Raw genomic sequence first — 18,074 nt, forward strand, 5'->3', positions numbered from 1 at the left:
ACTCAAATTGCGGTCTTTCCATTAAAAAGTCGCGGCTTCCAAAATAAGAAACAACATGAAATTCCCACCGTCTTTATAAAACATCTAAACTAAAATGCTGAAAATTCCATAAAAATCTCAAATAAATGGACAAATAAATAATACATTAAAATTAATAATTAAAAAATAAAACAATTATCCTAATACAACCAAATAACCAAGTCACACCATAAAAGATGATCTGACAACGTAGCACAGGTGACGGGCCGATGACAATCGTTGACTGACACTTCTGACAGTAGCAGTATACTTTTAATCTGGAAACGTAGTAATTTATTTTTGCAAAATTCTGCAATGTTGATGGTGTTTTTAGTGGAAAAATGAAGTGAAATCCTGCAAATTGTTGCAACGTTTCGTTCATATTAAAATGGTAAGTCTGGGCGACTGTTACCCGCTAGTTCGAGCTCCTGTTGTTTTGGTATCTGAAGAATTTTTATTTAATCGTTTTTAACGCACTTTCACTGTTAATTGTTGCCACAATATAAAGTTACGCCTAGCATAAAGCCTAAAAGTATCAGTCTATAGACTATTGCGAAATAACACTGTTGAAATTGCAACAGATGGCCACGGAATCATTATCATTAGGGGGCGACTTGACTTAACGCTTTATTTACTTATTTATCAGTGCTCATTGCCTGTTTACTGCACCTTACTTGCCAAGTATTTAGAACAATAAATGACTGAAACCCAGTAGATAAGTTCCATCGCCTGCGATCTGTTTAAGAAGTATTGTTTAGAGGTCTAGTAACTGTACACTGAAACCATTCCTCAGCCTTATTCTAATTGGCTTTTTATTAATTTACCAGCCTATAGGACTAGCTATTTATAACGCAGTGAATCACATTGATCTGCCAAGCATATCAATGATTATACTTACTTATCCAGCGTAGATGAGTCTCAGTTTATCAAGACTTGCTATTCAATTTTAAAACTATCACAGTTTAGCACTTGTTTAGGATAGTGATTATTTTGCATGATGCACGTTTGCCTTTCTACTTCTAGTTTCTAAGGGAAGTATGGAAAAATTCCCTTTAAAACGTACCTCAGCAGGCCCTCATCCGTCTTCCAGCTATCAAGCAGTGAGCAAAAAGGTAAGTTAGTCTAGGGCATCATTTATTAGCCTTTAACACTCGGATTATTGGAATAGTTTGACATGGACCTTGTCCTAGATTGATTAAGATAAACAACTAACTTTATTTATTATAAGTTTTGTCATTGATCAACACTTTGTGTTGTTAAATTGGCCAATTTCTGGATCGTTTATTAAACGCGACAACCGCGTATACACGAACTGGAAAAGGGAATGCTGACCTCCTTATCGATTTTGCGCGGTTCTTGCGCCCCGATTCCTCTGTTTACACTGCATCATCCCACGCGTACCTTCAACACCCTTCTATCGGTATCAAAGTGGTATCTTGTGTTGAAATTAGTTCACTTTAGATGGTTTTTCCAGGGACGATTTGATCAGTAAGTCTTACAGCGCAAGTGATTTATTGTTCCAGTACACAAACGGGCATCCCTTGGAGAACGGACAAAACGGTGCGCCCTCAAGAGGGTTTCCAGATGACGAAATGATCGACATCCAGACCACTAACAGCGGCGACCACAGACATACCCGATTGGAGGACGATGACGGAGTTTCTCATTGTGAGTAGAACTCAGTCCCCTTGCTTGGCCTAGCTAATCAATCAATGTGCCTAGACTCAGTCTCCTACAGTGGAACCACCGACACTGCGGGCGATATTCCAGGAATTGGACAGTATGATGACTTTCACACGATCGACTGGCAACGGGATATTGCCAGGGATCGGATGCGGCACAGGTAAAAATCGCAGCTCTTCCCGACCAACATCCAAGTCAACCGGTTCCCGTTTAGGCACATAGTGAAGAAGAAGCAGGATTCTTTTTGGAACCTGCTGGAAGGAGCGCACGATGCCTGGTCGGGCTGGTTGTGTGTTTTATTGGTTGGGCTGTGTACCGGTGCAGTTGCCGGTGTGATCGACATCGGAGCCAGCTGGATGACCGATCTGAAATTCGGGATTTGTCCCCAAGCGTTCTGGCTGAACCGGGAACAGTGCTGTTGGTCCAACGAAACTAGCTTTGAAACTGGAAACTGCACCCAGGCAAGCATGGCTATATGGTTTGGTTAAGCGCAACTGAACTTTGCTGTTTTAGTGGCGAACCTGGCCAGAAATCCTCGGACAGGCCAAGTCAGGCGCCGGCCCGTACATTATTTCCTATCTAATCTACTTCACCTGGGCCCTGCTCTTTGCGGCGCTTTCAGCATCTCTGGTGCGGATGTTCGCCCCTTATGCGTGCGGCTCCGGTATTCCAGAGGTACGTTTGCGAACACCCTACAATCCAGAGCAATAAATCCATCTGTTCCCTAGATAAAAACCATCCTGAGTGGCTTCATCATACGGGGCTACCTGGGCAAGTGGACCCTTTTAATCAAAAGCGTCGGTTTAATACTGTCGGTGTCAGCAGGCCTAAGTCTGGGCAAAGAAGGCCCCATGGTTCACATCGCTTGCGCTATCGGTAAATTGCTTTTAGGTTTCACCCTGAAACATGTTATAACATCTATTTGGATTTTTCAGGCAATATTCTCTCGTACCTGTTTCCAAAGTACGGCAAAAATGAGGCGAAAAAGCGGGAAATCTTGTCGGCGTCTGCGGCCGCTGGAGTTTCCGTGGCCTTTGGAGCGCCCATCGGGGGAGTGCTATTTAGCTTGGAGGAAGTACGTATTTTTAGGGGATTTTTCAACAATGTGTTTTAAACACAACCGCCTTTTAGGTCAGTTACTACTTCCCGCTGAAAACCTTGTGGAGATCCTTCTTTTGCGCCTTAATAGCGGCGTTCATCCTCAGGTCGATTAATCCATTCGGAAACGAGCACTCTGTGCTGTTTTACGTGGAGTACAACAAGCCGTGGATATTCTTCGAGCTGATCCCTTTCATCGGCCTGGGAGTTATAGGGGTACGCTAGCTGACGCTGTCTTCCAGCTAGGCTTAGCTAAAATTGCTTTTTTAGGGCGTAATAGCGACGATATTTATCAAAGGGAACCTGTACTGGTGCCGATACAGGAAGTACTCAAAACTGGGCCAGTATCCAGTGACGGAAGTTCTGGTGATTACAGCCCTGACTGCTCTGATCGCCTTCCCCAACCCCTACACCAGAATGAACACTAGTGAGCTGATCTACTTGCTGTTCAGCCAATGCGGGATCGCAAACTCCGACCCCATATGGTAAAACGTCCATTAGCCAATGGGTTTTTAACTGAGATTGATTTTTTGCAGCGACTACAATAGAAATTTCACGAACGTAAAATCCGCCATAGATCTAGCAGCCGCCGGGCCAGGGGTTTATAATGCCATCTGGTTGCTGATCATTGCGCTGATCCTCAAGTTGGTGATGACAATATTCACGTTCGGCATGAAGGTTCCTTGTGGGCTGTTTATCCCGTCGCTGTGCCTAGGAGCGATTGTGGGCAGAATTGTCGGCATTCTCATGGAGCAGCTCGCCTACAACTACCCGAAAAATTGGTTCTTTAGCGGCGAATGTTCCAGTGGAGAGGACTGCATCACGCCCGGGTAAACACTGTTTCCCGTGCCTTCAGCTCAACAAATTTTCATTGCCCGCATCGCATTTCAGCTTATATGCAATGGTGGGTGCTGCAGCAGTTTTGGGCGGCGTCACCCGGATGACTGTCTCTTTAGTGGTGATCATGTTCGAATTAACCGGCGGGGTGCGTTATATTGTGCCCCTAATGGCCGCCGCTATGGCCAGCAAGTGGGTTGGAGACGCGCTGGGTCGCCAGGGAATTTACGACGCTCACATCGCCCTAAACGGTTATCCTTTCCTGGATTCAAAGGACGAGTTCCAACATACCAGTCTGGCTGCCGATGTGATGCAACCGAAGTAAGTTGACTGAGTGCAAAATCTTCCAGTTATTATTGAACCGTTTGCTTCAGACGCAATGAAACTTTGAGTGTGATAACTCAGGATTCGCTCACAGTGGACGACATCGAGGCCCTGCTAAAGGACACTGAACACAACGGTTATCCAGTCGTGGTGTCCAGAGATTCGCAATATCTGGTTGGGTTTGTGCTGAGGAAAGATCTCAACTTGGCCATCGGTAAGCGTATCAGTTTAGACAACATGCAGCAGCAGTTAATTGGACTATTTTCCAGCCAATGCAAAGCGGATGGTGGATGGAATCTGCGGCCAATCGCTAGTGCTCTTCACCAGCGGCAACCCGCCTCAAACGCTGGGACCGCCGCCGCTTAAATTGAAGAAAATCCTGGATATGGCGCCGATCACCATTACGGATCAGACGCCTATGGAAACGGTAGTGGATATGTTCAGAAAATTGGGGCTGCGCCAGACTCTAGTCACACACAATGGGTAAGTCATTGTTCTATGCGATGTCTAATGCTGGGTTTATACATCAAGAATAAGATAGATGCATTTAACTTGAGTGCATGTAGAAAAATACAAGTCTTTTATGCTATAAGATCGAATGAATAGGTCATTATTGGCGTGGAAATTTTCCTGTATATCTACAGCTGATTGGTTGCTCGTATCCCTTATGCTATGCGCTACTCCACTTTATAAACGCTAATCAAATTCATTCCTGGGTTTCAGTCATTTATTGTCTCTATTTATCAATTAAAATACGTTTCGGTGTATTTTTCCACCTTCATCAGTTTTTATGTGTAGCGTTGTTGCTGCTTTAAGCCTTGGCATGCATTTTTTTGTTCAGAAAAAAATGCGTTTGAACGATAAAAGCCCTCTCGTTCGTCCATTTGCCGCAGATCGAAAATTGATTATAAATTGGGAGCGTTTCGAGCTAAAGAGCGTCTTCACTGTTAAAACCTGAGGATTCCCGCATAAATCTGCCTGTAGCTCCGTTATCTTAAAGGATTTTCGGCACATGAAAAATGCATTTGAACGATAGAAACCCTCTCGTTCGTCCATTTGCCGCAGATTGAAAATTGATGATAAATTGGGCGTGTTTCGAGCTAACAGAGCGTCTTCACTGTTAAAACGTGAGGATTTCCGCATAAATCTGCCTGTAGCTCCGTTATCTTAAAGGATTTTCGGCACATGAAAAATGCATTTGAACGATAAAAGCCCTCTCGTTTGTCCATTTGCCGCAGATTGAAAATTGATGATAAACTCAGCGCGTTTTGCGCTAAAGTGTCTTGAGCATTGAAATCTGAAGATTCCCGATCAAATCCGCCGTTGGCTCCGTTATCTTAAGGGACTTTGCACACTTAAAAATGCGTTTCAAACATGGAAATCTCCTCGTTCTTCCTTGTCCCGCAGATTGACAATTGGTGATAAATTGGGCGCGTTTCGAGCTAAAGAGCGTCTTCATTGTTAAAACCTGAGGCTTTCCGCATAAATCTGCCTGTAGCTCCGTTATCTTAAAGGATTTTCGGCCCATGAAAAATGCATTTGAACGATAGAAACACTCTCGTTCGTCCATTTCCCGCACACCGAAAATTGATGATAAACTAAGCGCGTTTTGCGCTAAAGAGTGTCTTGAGCATTGAAATCTGAAGATTTGCGATCAAATCTGCCGTTAACTCCGTTATGTTAAGGGACTTTGCACACTTAAAAATGCGTTTCGAACATGGAAATCCCCTCGTTCTTCCTTGTCCCGCAGATTGAAAATTGGTGATAAATTGGGCGCGTTTCGAGCTAAAGAGCGTCTTCAGTGTTAAAACCTGAGAATTTCCGCATAAATCTGCCTGTAGCTCCGTTATCTTAAAGGATTTTCGGCACATGAAAAATGCATTTGAACGATAGAACCCCTCTCGTTCGTCCATTTGCCGCAGATTGAAAATTAATGATAAACTAAGCGCGTTTTGCGCTAAAGAGGCTCTTGAGCATTGAAATCTGAAGATTTATGATTAAATCTGCCGTTAGCTCCGTTATCTTAAAGTATTTTCAAGCAAAACGCGCTTAGTTTATCATCAATTTTCAATCTGCGGCAAATGGACGAACGAGAGGGCTTTTATCGTTCAAATGCATTTTTTTCTGAACAAAAAAATGCATGCCAAGGCTTAAAGCAGCAACAACGCTACACATAAAAACTGATGAAGGTGGAAAAATACACCCAAACGTATTTTGATTGATAAATAGAGCCAATAAATGACTGAAGCCCAGGAATGAATTTGATTAGGAATTGAAACACAGTCAGGAAAGTATATACAATTTATAAACGATACACATGCATTATTTCTTATTCTTGGTGTACAGAAACAGTATAAATAAGCGGTAGATTGCACACTATAGTTTATTCGTCTTGTCACTGCCTGAAGGTGTAGACCGAAGCTTTAACAGTCCCTTTGGTCCTTTCCTGATCTTTTGCTTGATGGTGTCTTCATTTCATTCCATCTCCTACTTGGTGTCGTTGCATGTTTCGTTAGCACTTCGTAGCTTCTTTGATTGTCTCCATAATGCTGAGAGCCTGTTTCTTTTCAGGAGATTATTAGGTGTAATAACGAAAAAGGACGTGCTGCGCCACATAAAACAAATGGACAATGAAGACCCGAACTCCGTTCTATTTAATTAAGTTCTTTAATTATTCTAATAGTGATTCTAATTCCCCCACATTACTTATTCAGTCCTTAATTTTAGTTCAATTAACTCCTTTATAGTATTTATTTTATTGATGCGTTGTCGGCTTTAGCAGGTGAGATTAGTTATTGTTTAGTTATTATTGAGATGCTGCAGTCGCAGACTGGGCCCTGTTTGGATTTATTGTGTATTTTTACTTCGCCTTGAGGGTGGCCCCGTTTTTCAACTTTTGGCTGGTTGTTTATCAGAAACGCTTAACTTATTTAACTAGTGTGTTTCATATGGACTTGGACACATACAAACATCTATTTGGTGATCGTTGGGAACTACTAAAAGTACTTTTGAAGGTCCGTGTCTTCCCCCTGGGTCAATTCTTCAGTCGAAAGCCAAACCCTTATAGAAATCTCCTACATTATGTATATAAGTGATTGTGTCTGATTGTACTATTGCAGCACTGTTATGAAATTGATATAAACCACACGATGTATATTTTTATGTATATGTTATTTGTAATGGAATCGAATGCTCATGTTCATTCAAGGAATGTAAATGTTTTTACAAGCAGCGCTGTTTGCTTCACTTCCCCATGCAATTCGAGATCTTCTCAAGTGGAACCGGTAAGGAATTTTGATAATTCTTGATTAGATTTGTCGCAAAACAATCTTTTAAAATTGTCAACATTTTGGGTATGTCTTTTGCTTTCGTAAGTACATTTCGTCTATTTACACATACATATACAAATAATACAATCGAATCACATGGATACTTAAGAAATGCCACAACAACAGTGTAGGTATAAAATTGGATTAGAATGCGACTGAGTCTCGGTAAAGCCTAAGAAGTGTTCACATTCGTATCACTATCGGCCTGACTGGAGTGAGTTCGTATCCGAAAGTCGCAAATCAAGGAGAAATGATCACTTGGGTAACGCAAACTGGGGACTCGGTCCGGTCCAATGTCCTTTTCCGTGGGCAGTTCCAACACTCCATCAACATCGAGTTTGTTTTTTGAGTAGAAAATGTAGTCGATTGTGTGACACACTTCGCCCTCGTCCCGTATCTTCCAGGTGGTGTAGGGAGGCTCCCGTTTGTCTGATGGAATCCTGCCCAAAAAAGCCCAGCCTTATTGTTTGAAAACGTTTTCCTCGTGTTTTCTTACCAGTCATTTCCAGCGCATTCGGCATAGGCACTGGCCAAATGTTGGCCGCTGCCCAACACCGTTCCATAAATGGGTTCCGCAGGTTCGGCGTTAAAGTCCCCGCTTAAAATCGTCGGTCTATCGCCGCAATTCTGCCTGACAAACTCCAGCAAGTCTTTGCCCTGCTCGTTCCTCAAAGTGGCCAATAGCGCGCTTCTTCGGGCCTTCAGATGCGTGGTGACCACGCAAATCTCCTGTCCAGTTTGCTTCACTTTGAGGATCATCAGTAGGGCCACCTGCAAGCCAGACATTGCAGAAAGTTGGTTCGTTGAAACGCTTCGCACTCACCTGGTTGCTTTGTATTCGCCAAATTTCCAATATTCGAGTTTCCGCGCGGAGCAGCTCGAACTTGTCGGTTCGGAAGAAGATCGCGCAGCCATCAGGGCCGTTATTCCCGTCGATATAGAAGCACGGCGAGTCTGGCTTGGGGAAGAACATGCCAGTGTAGCCCTGAGTTTCCAGCACGTGCTTGAGGAAGTGGAAATGGTCGACTTCCTTTAAAAGGCACGAGCTTTAGGTTCTATTTAGCGCTAGAGCGATCGGAAATACCTGCAAGCAAATCACGTCTGGGCAGTATTCGATGATTTCTTCCACAATGAGGTACTTGCGGTGGTTCCAATCCAGGGCTTCTTCGGGGCATCTTGCAAAGTTGTCGTTTTCTTTGCCCAAAGCTAAAGGAAAGATAGTGTGAATTTGCGTGTATAATGCCCGGTTTCTCAACATTTGCCCTTATTGGTTCCATAACTATGTAGTGGATAAAGTTATAAGACCGATAAGATTTTATGGGTTTCCGAACGGTGACAGGTGGGTGACAGACAAGTATCGAGCTCATAACAATCCGTTGGATAAGTACCTTTTTAATTCGACCCACAGAGGGAACTGCTTGATAGGGTATGTTCCATTTTTGGCTGGTAGTACGGAAGGTGCGAAATACCGGTAAAAAAGAAGCGGATAGTAAAGAATTTTCACTTTTGTGCATCGCAAGCTAGATGACGCCACAAAAAAACTCATTTTGATCGGTCGGTAAACATATGGTTTGAAGATGTTTCAAAAAACAGCCACATATTTGATGTAAAAGCTCTCGTGTTTTTATCTCGAATTATCCATTTTAAATAATGATAATAAATTTGTATACGTTAAACAAAACAAAACTGTTATGTAATAAGAATAGGTTATGTTAGGTTAGAATCGCCTGTTGTAAAAATAAAAACAAACCCTACACGCTTGCGGCAGACGTTATGAAGTAGATATCTATCTATTCGATAACTTATGGAACCAATAAGCTTTAAACAGACGTTGAGAAACCCAACAGACGTGATTTTGGTAGTTTATAAGACTCATAAGCTTATGTAACCGATATGTTGGAGTTCGGAAACCGGGCATAAGTCCCAATGATTGCCCTAAAAGTTGACTGAAAGACTTTTTAGACACTAATTTGGAAATTTCTTATTCTCGGGAATTTCCGCACATGTAACTTCGACAAAGTTTAACAATAAAATTGCGTCTGCTGGCCATCAGACTCGCCAGATTTAGCGAATCTGGGACCTTTAGTTAGGCGGATTTAATAAGTTTTCCTAATTCAGTATTACCTTGAGACAATATATTCCACTGGAACAGCCGCAGGCTATGAGGACTGGTCGTGTAGTCACTGCAAACTGAAAAAAGCCACATTAAACCTTTTTAATCGATCGAGATTCATTGTTTTCCTACAAAAATTTTGGTTTATTTTAATTTTCCGGGTATTTATCGACTTTGAGCTAGAAAATCTGTAGATTTGGCCCTAAAAATTGCAAAATTTTTAAATCTGCGGCACAATTTTTTTGCTGAAGTTTGCCAGCCACTTAAAAGACGCCCCTCGTAACATAAACCTTCCATTCGAAGGGCGAGAAGCGCGTTTGGAGCAGGTCGCCCCCGTGCTCCAGACAAAGAGCAATATAGCAAATTTTGCTTGTCTCTGTCGTTCCTCCGCTCTATACGAGACCTGGTTGAAAAGCACCCGGGAAAAAACTGCGATTTTCAATTAATGCTAAACTTGGTGATTGATGCAAATGATAATTTATTGGAATTAAATTGTTTGCAGTTTAGCTTTGCACGGTAAAAAAGCGGAAAGTTGCAGGAAATTTACGTTTTTAAATAATACCAGCGGAAACTGCATTTGCATCGTAATTGATACAGGCCTTAAAAAATGGTTCGATGAGACTGGGTTGTAAATCAATATGAATTGTAAAGTAGCCATTAAGTTTTTTCCGGTTTTAATGCATGGTTTAGTCAATTAAACGTTTAACTAGTTGCAGATCACATTTGATTTTTCAAAGATTAAAACCAGAACAAAGTCTGCTTACCTTCGGTAACAGCGTGCAATTTTCTGAGTTTGATCCCCATGTTGTCGCTTTCGTCTGCTCGTTTCCCATTGGATTTTTTGAAGGCTCTTTTGAACATCAGTTGGCCGTAAGGGCGCTCATGGCAATATTGCAGAAGTTCAGATCTGCTAATGTTCTTCGGCAGGTTCACGTCATTGTCCTGGCAATCGTCGTTGATGATCTTTGAGGCCGAATTAAAGCTGCCCATTCTGCAAAAATTACTGATTTAAACCCGATGTTCTTTGCCGCCTTTGCTAAAACATCCAAAACTGGTTGTAAATCTACTGTTGTCGCTGTTTTCTTCGGGGTGCCAGCATTCACTTACCGCAACAGCATACTTTTAATGCGTTCCTGCACATTTTTAATGGCCCTGTTCTCCATGACCAAAAGTTCGCGTTTTTCACAACGCATCGCAAATTCAGCATCTTCGGCCAGCATTTTCTTCATCTTCGCTACTGTTGATGTGATTCGGGCGAGCGCAATTTTTGCTGCAGGAAATCGAACCTACCGTCAGTGACCAGTTTGGGTACTGAACCGTATGTATGTACCGCCTAGTACTGCTACGACTGCATAACAATATGTTGTTTTGTTTCAATTTTATTCTACTTCTTCCTGATACCGGAGGCGGAATTCTAAGTAGCTCAAGCTCGGTTTTTGCACCTTTTATTACGCTATTATCTGCTGTTTTGTTGCTTGATCAGTTGCTTCATCTTTCATGCAGTTACCCAGTGTTTGAACACTAATATACAAGCGAGGTTTTATTTGTGCTTCCAATAGTTTAAAAGCGCGAACAAAAGTAGGTAATTTTGCGAGGAATTTTCATTTTCAAAGGAAAATAGAAATTAATGGTTCAAACTGATGAGTTTTTCGGGCTTTTGCTTTGCATCTTCAGAGGGAAAGTCTAAGTTTTTTGTTACATTGTCGATTTTTTCAAATGCGCTTGGAGTTTGATCGCACTGTATATCTCGATTTTTATGTTTTTAATACATCAAAGTGGCACTTTTTCGGTGCAAAAAAATGCTGGTTTTATAAATATTTGCATAGTTTAAATCTGTTATCAAGCTCAAAAGAATCAGATAGGAAGAAAAATAGTTAAGCTAAAGTGAGTGACTGAACCATTTAAGACGTGAAAGATTCAAAACGATACAGCATTAACCAGCGACAAATATTGACGAAAAGCCGCAATTTTATTGATAATTTTGGCTGTGAACAGCTGAACAATTGGGCAACGAAAAAGAGAAAGACTTGGAATTTAGAAAACTCAAATAACGCTCAAGTTGCGATTTAGACAATGCAAAACCCGCCAGTTTTATTCCGTTGTAAACTGGAGTACGTATGTAAATTAATGTGCCATCAATGTCGGTAGATTTCCTTTGTGATCCGTTTAAATGTATGCAGCATGTGTGGAGGTCGAGAATTGGGAGTTTTCCAAAAAAAGACGAAAACTGTTTGTTCAAAAGTGAACAATATTAATATAAACTGACACACGAAGTTCTGTGAAACTTACTGTTTAGGCCAACAGATTAGCATCGTTTCTTGCGAACTAGCACCCATGTTAGTGTCACAATCACTTAAAGAAAATCACAAAAATCAACGTCTAGCCGGAAAAAGTGTGCAAATGCCTGGAAAGATGGCCAGGATTACTATCGTACAGTGAAATCGTACGACTTTGGCAACTATTTTTAGCAAATTTTATCGATAAAACAAGTGTTTTAACCGGGCGGACGCTTCTGCCGAATAATACCGAATGTTTGTCAAAAACCACACATTTTCTTATCGAAATAAATAAGATAAAGTGATGCTGGAAAGGGGCAAATTCCAATTTCCAACACCATTTCGTAACGAATCCTGACGGTTTGTTTACAGGCGTGCAAGGATTATCGGGAATTCCGCTTAGTTGGCAACTTTTCAGGGCGAGAGGTTGAAAAACATATTTTAAATTGTATAAGGAAAATTGGTGATTTTTCCTGGATTTTTGGGATTTTCAGATTTTGTTTATGCGGCTCCGTCGTCCCATTAATTGGCAAATTAAAATAAAGTGAATGCAAATTGGGGATTTTTTCTGGCTTTGATGTTCTTCAGAGGTGGTTTGCAGCAATCATCTATGAAAAATCACTAGTTTTCATTTATTTGAGCGAAAACTGACAATTTCTTGTACCTTTTCATGTTAGCGGTGGATGTTGGATAGTTTTTGTCTTTTGTAATTAGAAAAATTTCAAGGATTTTAGTGGACTAAAGTTTTATTAGGGAATCTTCGACTTGTAGACTGCAATTCACCTTCCGTCTTTCTAGAGCAAACCCAAACTCACTAAAGCCCCTGTTTTTCAATTTTGTTCACTGTTTTACAAACTGTTTGTTGGGTATTTCGCCTCAAAAATTGCCGAAAGGTGGAATTTTTCAAATTATTTAAGACAAAAAAAAACAGTTTGTAAAAAAATGAATCCGCTTCAACAATATAGAACTTATCCACAACTTTGTTCACTTTCTCTTGATATTTAGTCTCTGCCGGTGAATCGACTGATTATTCCAGGCATTCATCTGTTCATTCTGATTAATTTCTGATCGGTTTGAGTAAAAAGTGTTGGTCCATTTGTCCAATGTTTTCACCTCTAATTTGTCAATTGAACCCATTTAAGCTCAGAGATCAAATGTATTGCACGAGAAACAAACTATTTTGCAACTTTGGTGCTGCAATAACAATCGGTTACTATTCAATTTCACTTCGGCCCCATCGAGCGGACACTTAAGGAGATTAATTTGCATTTTAATTCCACCATTATTTCCTGATAGTGAGAGTGTAAGCGGACTTTGTTAATAATTCAGTTTGGGACAAACAATTTCGTTTACGGCTTCTTTATCGGCAGCAGCGACAAAGTTCATGAGCATTTTTTTGCTATTATTATTCGCATTTTGATGGTTGATTTTACAGACGAAGAGATCATAAAGGCCATTTACCGAAAAAACTGAATAGTTCCTAACCGTTCGACGGTCTATTGTGGGACTTAAAGGACAAAACTTCTTTAGGAAGGTTTTGTAAGTAGATGTGCCCCCACCCAAGAAGAGAATTAGCATTCTAAACAGTGTGCACATAACAGGACGACGCTAAATTAAACAGCACAAACAGAAAAAGCATGCACTAAATAACAAAGTGTTACCTTGGGAAAGAAGTCAACAATCGTTCAAATCTTCTGGCCGAGAGAAACAGAGCTCGTCTAGACGCCATCTAGAAGGACTTTGACTGCTTTTTCGCCGATACTCAATTGGGTTTTCGTATTTTGCATACAATCGTGGACTAAAGGGGACAACAACGTATTTTCAAACACCCACGGCGAGGACTTTTGGGCGATTTTCCATTAGTCCGATTAAGAAGTAGCATTGGGCGTGGTCGGGACATCAAGAGTCTCGATGCCTGTTAATGAAAAACACATTTTATTTTTGGCGCTTGCTTTAATTGCAGTTTAGATTAAGACGAAAGACAGAAGAAACGATGGAAGCGCAAAGTTTGGATGGAAAAGCGCGCCATTTGGTTAACGCTGTGAGCGCCCAAAGTGAGTTGCACAAATGGAATTTTCGGTTGGTTTGGCGTGTTGGATGAAATCTGGGAAACTTTTCAAAGTTTCCACGTAAAACTCACAACATTCTCGCCAATCCAAGTCCAGCTGTTGCGGAAGCAAACTCGCGATTTCAGGCACGTAAGCGACTGAACTGGCAATTTTTTTACGATCGCCAGTTAATTAATATTCCTATCAACACTCACGTGAATATTAAACAAATACTGTGACGCAGCCACTACGAGATCCCAAACTAAACAATGAGAACTAGGGGGAAAACGGCGACATTTTCGGTTAATTTTAGCCGTTTTGGCAGCGAGTTTAGCAAAAATGCGTTCTTGGAATGATTGTGGGATTAGTTGGAAATTACGGACGCGGTTTTTGGCTTCCAAGCATTCGGGCGACTGTTTTATATATAAATTAGTCGTTCGTATCGGCTGTTTATACACTTTGGCGGCGATTTACTATGAAAAAATGGCGAAAGAGATGGAATGTATGTGATTTATCGTCTCTGAGTCAAATAAGCTCAAAATATTTTTATGTTGTTGATCCAATCGGGCGAAGTTCACGCCTAAAATGCAGAATATTTAGCTGAGAATCACCCACTCAGTTTAGCTCAAAACTAGCTCAGTTTTTCCTCAATTTTTTTTGTCTACAGTTTTAAACCTGCAGCAAATGGACAAACGAGAAGGTTTCCATCTTTCAAATGCGTTTTTCAAGTGCTAAAAGTCCATAAAAATAATGGTGCTACAGGAATATTTTCAAATTTTAATGCTCAAGACACTCTTTAGCGCAAAACGCGCCTAGTTTATCATCAATTTTCAATCTGCGGCAAATGGACGAACGAGAGGGCTTTTATCGTTCAAATGCATTTTTCATGTGCGGAAAATCCTTTAAGATAACGGAGCTACCGGCAGATTTATGCGGAAATCCTCAGGTTGTAACACTGAAGACGCTCTTTAGCTCGAAACGCCCCCAATTTATCACCAATTTTCAATCTGCGGAGCAAGGAAGAACGAGGAGATTTCCATGTTTGAAGCGCATTTTTAAGTGAGCAGAGTCCCTGAAGATAACGGAGCTAACGGTAGATTTGATCGGGAATCTTCAGATTTCAATGCTCAAGACACTCTTTAGCGCAAAAGGCGCCTAGTTTATCATCAATTTTCAATCTGCGGTAAATGGATGAACGAGAGGGCTTTTATCGTTCAAATGCATTTTTTATGTGCCGAAAATCCTTTAAGATAACGGAGCTACCGGCAGATTGATGCGGAAATCCTCAGGTTTTAACAATGAAGACGCTCTTTTGCTCGAAACGCGCCCAATTTATCACCAATTTTCAATCTGCGGAGCAAGGAAGAACGAGGAGATTTCCATGTTTGAAACACATTTTTATGTGTGCAAAGTCCCTTAAGATAGCGGAGCTAACGGCAGATTTGATCGGGAATCTTCAGATTTCAATGCTCAAGACACTCTTTAGCGCAAAACGCGCTTAGTTTAACATCAATTTTCAGTCTGCGGCAAATGGACGAACGGGAGGGTTTCTATCTTTAAAATGCATTTTTTATGAGCGGAAAATCCTTTAGAATAACGGAGCTACTGGCAGATGTATGCGAAAATCCTCAAGTTTTAACACTGAGGACGCTCTTTAGCTCGAAACGCGCTCAATTTATCACCAATTTTCAATCTGCGGACAAGGAAGAACGAGGAGATTTCCATGTTTAATACGCATTTTTAAGTGTGCGAAGTCCCTTAAGGTAACGGAGCTAACGGCAGATTTGATCCGGAATCTTCAGATTTCATTGCTCAAGACACTCTTTAGCGCAAAACGCGCTTAGTTTATCATCAATTTTCAATCTGCGGCAAATGGACGAACGGGAGGGTTTCTATATTTCAAATGTATTTTTTATGAGCGGAAAATCTTTTAGGATAACGGAGCTACAGGCAGATTTATGCGAAAATCCTCAGGTTTTAACACTGAAGACGCTCTTTTGCTCGAAACGCGCCCAATTTATCACCAATTTTCAATCTGCGGGACAAGGAAGAACGAGGAGATTTCCATGTTTGAAGCGCATTTTTAAGTGTATAAAGTCCCTTAAGATAACGGAGCTAACGGCAGATTTGATCGGGAATCTTCAGATTGCTCAAGACACTCCTTAGCGCAAAACGCGTTTAGTTTATCATCAATTTTTAATCTGCGCAAATTGGGAGCACGAGAAGGTTTCAATCTTTCAAATGCAGTTTCAAAATGCGAAAATATTGTGGGTGTTGAAGATTCCCGTACAAAAATGTATGCCCGGAAACTTTTCGGGACTCAAAAGCTTCTTTGGCTCAAATCGCGCTGAATTTGTCCACAATTTTCAATCTGAGGAAAATCAACAAACCATAAGATTTTTATGTTTCAAACGAGTTCTAATCGAATCCAATTTTCAATTTCAAATCAAAGCAAAAACGGAACGGAAAACATAAAATTTTGGCATAATCTTGCCCCCAAGTGTCTGATATTCAAATTAGAAACTTCTGGAAATTAAGACTTTTTGAGAAAACTGCAGACATTCCCTTATCGATGGTTCACTTTCTAAAAAGGCCATTTATTTCTCTTTGCAATAAGGTAAAAATAAGCGTCCTTACTCATTTTGCTTCCGAGAAATGAGCAAAAACTGGACGAAAAACACGAAATTTTGGCACAATCTTGCACCTAAGCGTCTGATATCCAAATGTCGCCTCCTGGGTCAAAACTACTCGAACCTCCTCACTCATGTTGTTATGAAATCGACGACATTTCCAGCTTGAAACTCCTCCACTTACCTCACTAAATAGAGAAGCACCTCCGGAGGAGGAACGAACTCCTCATTTTCATTGACGTATCCGTATTTCAACGCAAGACTTTTGGCCGCCAGTCGCATCTGCACTTTTTTCCCACTCAGAAGACTGACGTCGGAAAAGGCTTCCGCCAAATCCTCCACCACACTCAACTGTTCCTTTATCGCCTCTAAGTCCATGACGGAGGGTGGCAATTTCAATTCCCGTTCAAATTTCGCCTCTATTCGCACAAAAGAGAGTCGCTTGGCTCGGAGATCTTGAACTTATGTCGCGTAAAAACGCGATCTCATGGAACTAAATCGGCTCGATCGGACGGATATGATTTTATATGCGGCGGAAGTGTTTAAGCCTGACCTTAAATGGACCTCGATCTTTCTGTTATTGATGGCGCGCTTTAATTATTAGGAAAATTTATTTAAAATCGGCGCCCAGCCCTAAGAGTTCAAGGATGGGAGTGTTGAATTTTTTGCGCAATTGTGTATGTTGATTGGGACAGCAAAGAAAAAAAGTGTCAACAGCCGCACAACTAAGTTTGTTTCGGTAGAAACAATGAATGAAATCTGCTTGCAGATTTCTGGTTTATTTAAATCAATCACCCTGTATCAGAACAGCCGCCCTGTATTAAATGTTAAGTGGGTACTTACCGCAATTGTTCGCGTTTTCTTCACCACCAATTGACAATTAAAAACAATGGCTCGCACAAACACCTCGATTATTGCTGTTCTAATTCCAAACTTGTTCCTTTTTTGGCTGTTGCGGCCTTCTTCTCTCTATCAAAGCCGCACGGCTTTGAAGATGGCAATGCGCTTTCTTGATGGCAACTTTGATGTTCAACCGGAGTCGATTGCAAACGTTCTTCTGCTTGCTGACAAAATTCGTTTAGCCGATGTTTGGATTTTTTAAGTTAGAACTAGCTATCACTGCTTATAGTTGTCGATTAATTAAATCGGGAACTATTAGAGATCTTCAGCGGGTTGTCCCTAAGCAGTCCAGCTCGGGAGAAGGCGGAACGTCCAAAAATAGCTGATGAACAAGCAAGAGTCCAGCCGAGAGAGCGCACAGCGGCTGATTGAAAAAATCTAAGCAAAAGAGATAATCCTGATGGGAAATTGAGTTTGCGTAACGTCTCCATCGCGCATAAGTCAAAGGGCAGCTTGATAACGGCCGTTAATCGCTAAGGGCAAGGCCGAGTCGTTATGTATGAGTTGACAGGGGGCATTTTTTAGACCACATGCAAGTAATGAGATACGGTCGCTTTTGCGACAATCGGGCCATTTTTACGCCGATTCCTTTGTCAGCGAACAGTCAACAAGGGTTTATTTAAATGTCGATTTTGTGCTCCCAAGCGCAAATGATTTGTCTTCTCAGATAGAAAAATTAAAAAATGCCATAAGCCCGTGTGCCTATGCAACCGTTTATACGATGGTACGATGATACGAAAGTGTTTCTATTGGTTGGAGATCTGTCAATTCGTCCACGTCGTACGACGACGGACGAATTGACAGATCTCCAACCAATA

At 41.2% G+C, this 18,074-nt stretch overlaps 2 protein-coding genes across 3 annotated transcripts; one reads left to right on the forward strand and one right to left on the reverse strand.

Moving 5' to 3' along the window:
- Positions 1–267: 267 nt before the first annotated feature.
- Positions 268–7,191, forward strand: LOC109539468 (H(+)/Cl(-) exchange transporter 5). Of its 2 annotated transcripts, XM_019907228.2 has the most exons (15): positions 268–409; positions 1,042–1,130; positions 1,542–1,686; positions 1,741–1,861; positions 1,916–2,162; positions 2,215–2,376; positions 2,430–2,577; positions 2,637–2,776; positions 2,833–3,015; positions 3,070–3,284; positions 3,336–3,629; positions 3,691–3,957; positions 4,011–4,174; positions 4,230–4,443; positions 6,532–7,191. In XM_019907228.2, the coding sequence occupies exons 2-15, from the start codon at positions 1,056–1,058 to the stop codon at positions 6,620–6,622; spliced, it is 2,466 nt and encodes an 821-aa protein (XP_019762787.1). In that variant the 5' UTR covers positions 268–409; positions 1,042–1,055; the 3' UTR covers positions 6,623–7,191. The 2 variants fall into 2 exon arrangements, with proteins under 2 accessions (XP_019762787.1, XP_019762788.1); XM_019907229.2 differs by lacking the exon at positions 1,042–1,130.
- A 255-nt stretch (positions 7,192–7,446) lies between these two features.
- LOC109539469 (nocturnin) lies at positions 7,447–16,833 on the reverse strand (the record flags this gene model as incomplete). Its single annotated transcript, XM_048668828.1, is given in 7 exon segments — positions 7,447–7,729; positions 7,786–8,060; positions 8,113–8,319; positions 8,374–8,495; positions 9,414–9,479; positions 10,167–10,393; positions 16,541–16,833. Coding segments are annotated over 7 exon segments (1,359 nt in total). The 5' UTR covers positions 16,735–16,833.
- Positions 16,834–18,074: the final 1,241 nt, after the last annotated feature.

Source organism: Dendroctonus ponderosae, unplaced genomic scaffold (assembly GCF_020466585.1).
Source record: "Dendroctonus ponderosae isolate FM_Combo_2020 unplaced genomic scaffold, Dpon_F_20191213v2 Dpon_F_20191213_8, whole genome shotgun sequence".
NCBI classification, from domain to species: Eukaryota; Metazoa; Arthropoda; class Insecta; order Coleoptera; family Curculionidae; genus Dendroctonus; species Dendroctonus ponderosae.

Bases quoted from the DNA above. Each gene is read 5' to 3' on its own strand.
- LOC109539468 (XM_019907228.2), top strand. From the start codon at position 1,056: ATGGAAAAATTCCCTTTAAAACGTACCTCAGCAGGCCCTCATCCGTCT. The intron at 1,131-1,541 runs GTAAGTTAGTCT...TTATTGTTCCAG, and splicing joins ATCAAGCAGTGAGCAAAAAG to TACACAAACGGGCATCCCTT. The intron at 3,958-4,010 runs GTAAGTTGACTG...CGTTTGCTTCAG, and splicing joins GCCGATGTGATGCAACCGAA to ACGCAATGAAACTTTGAGTG.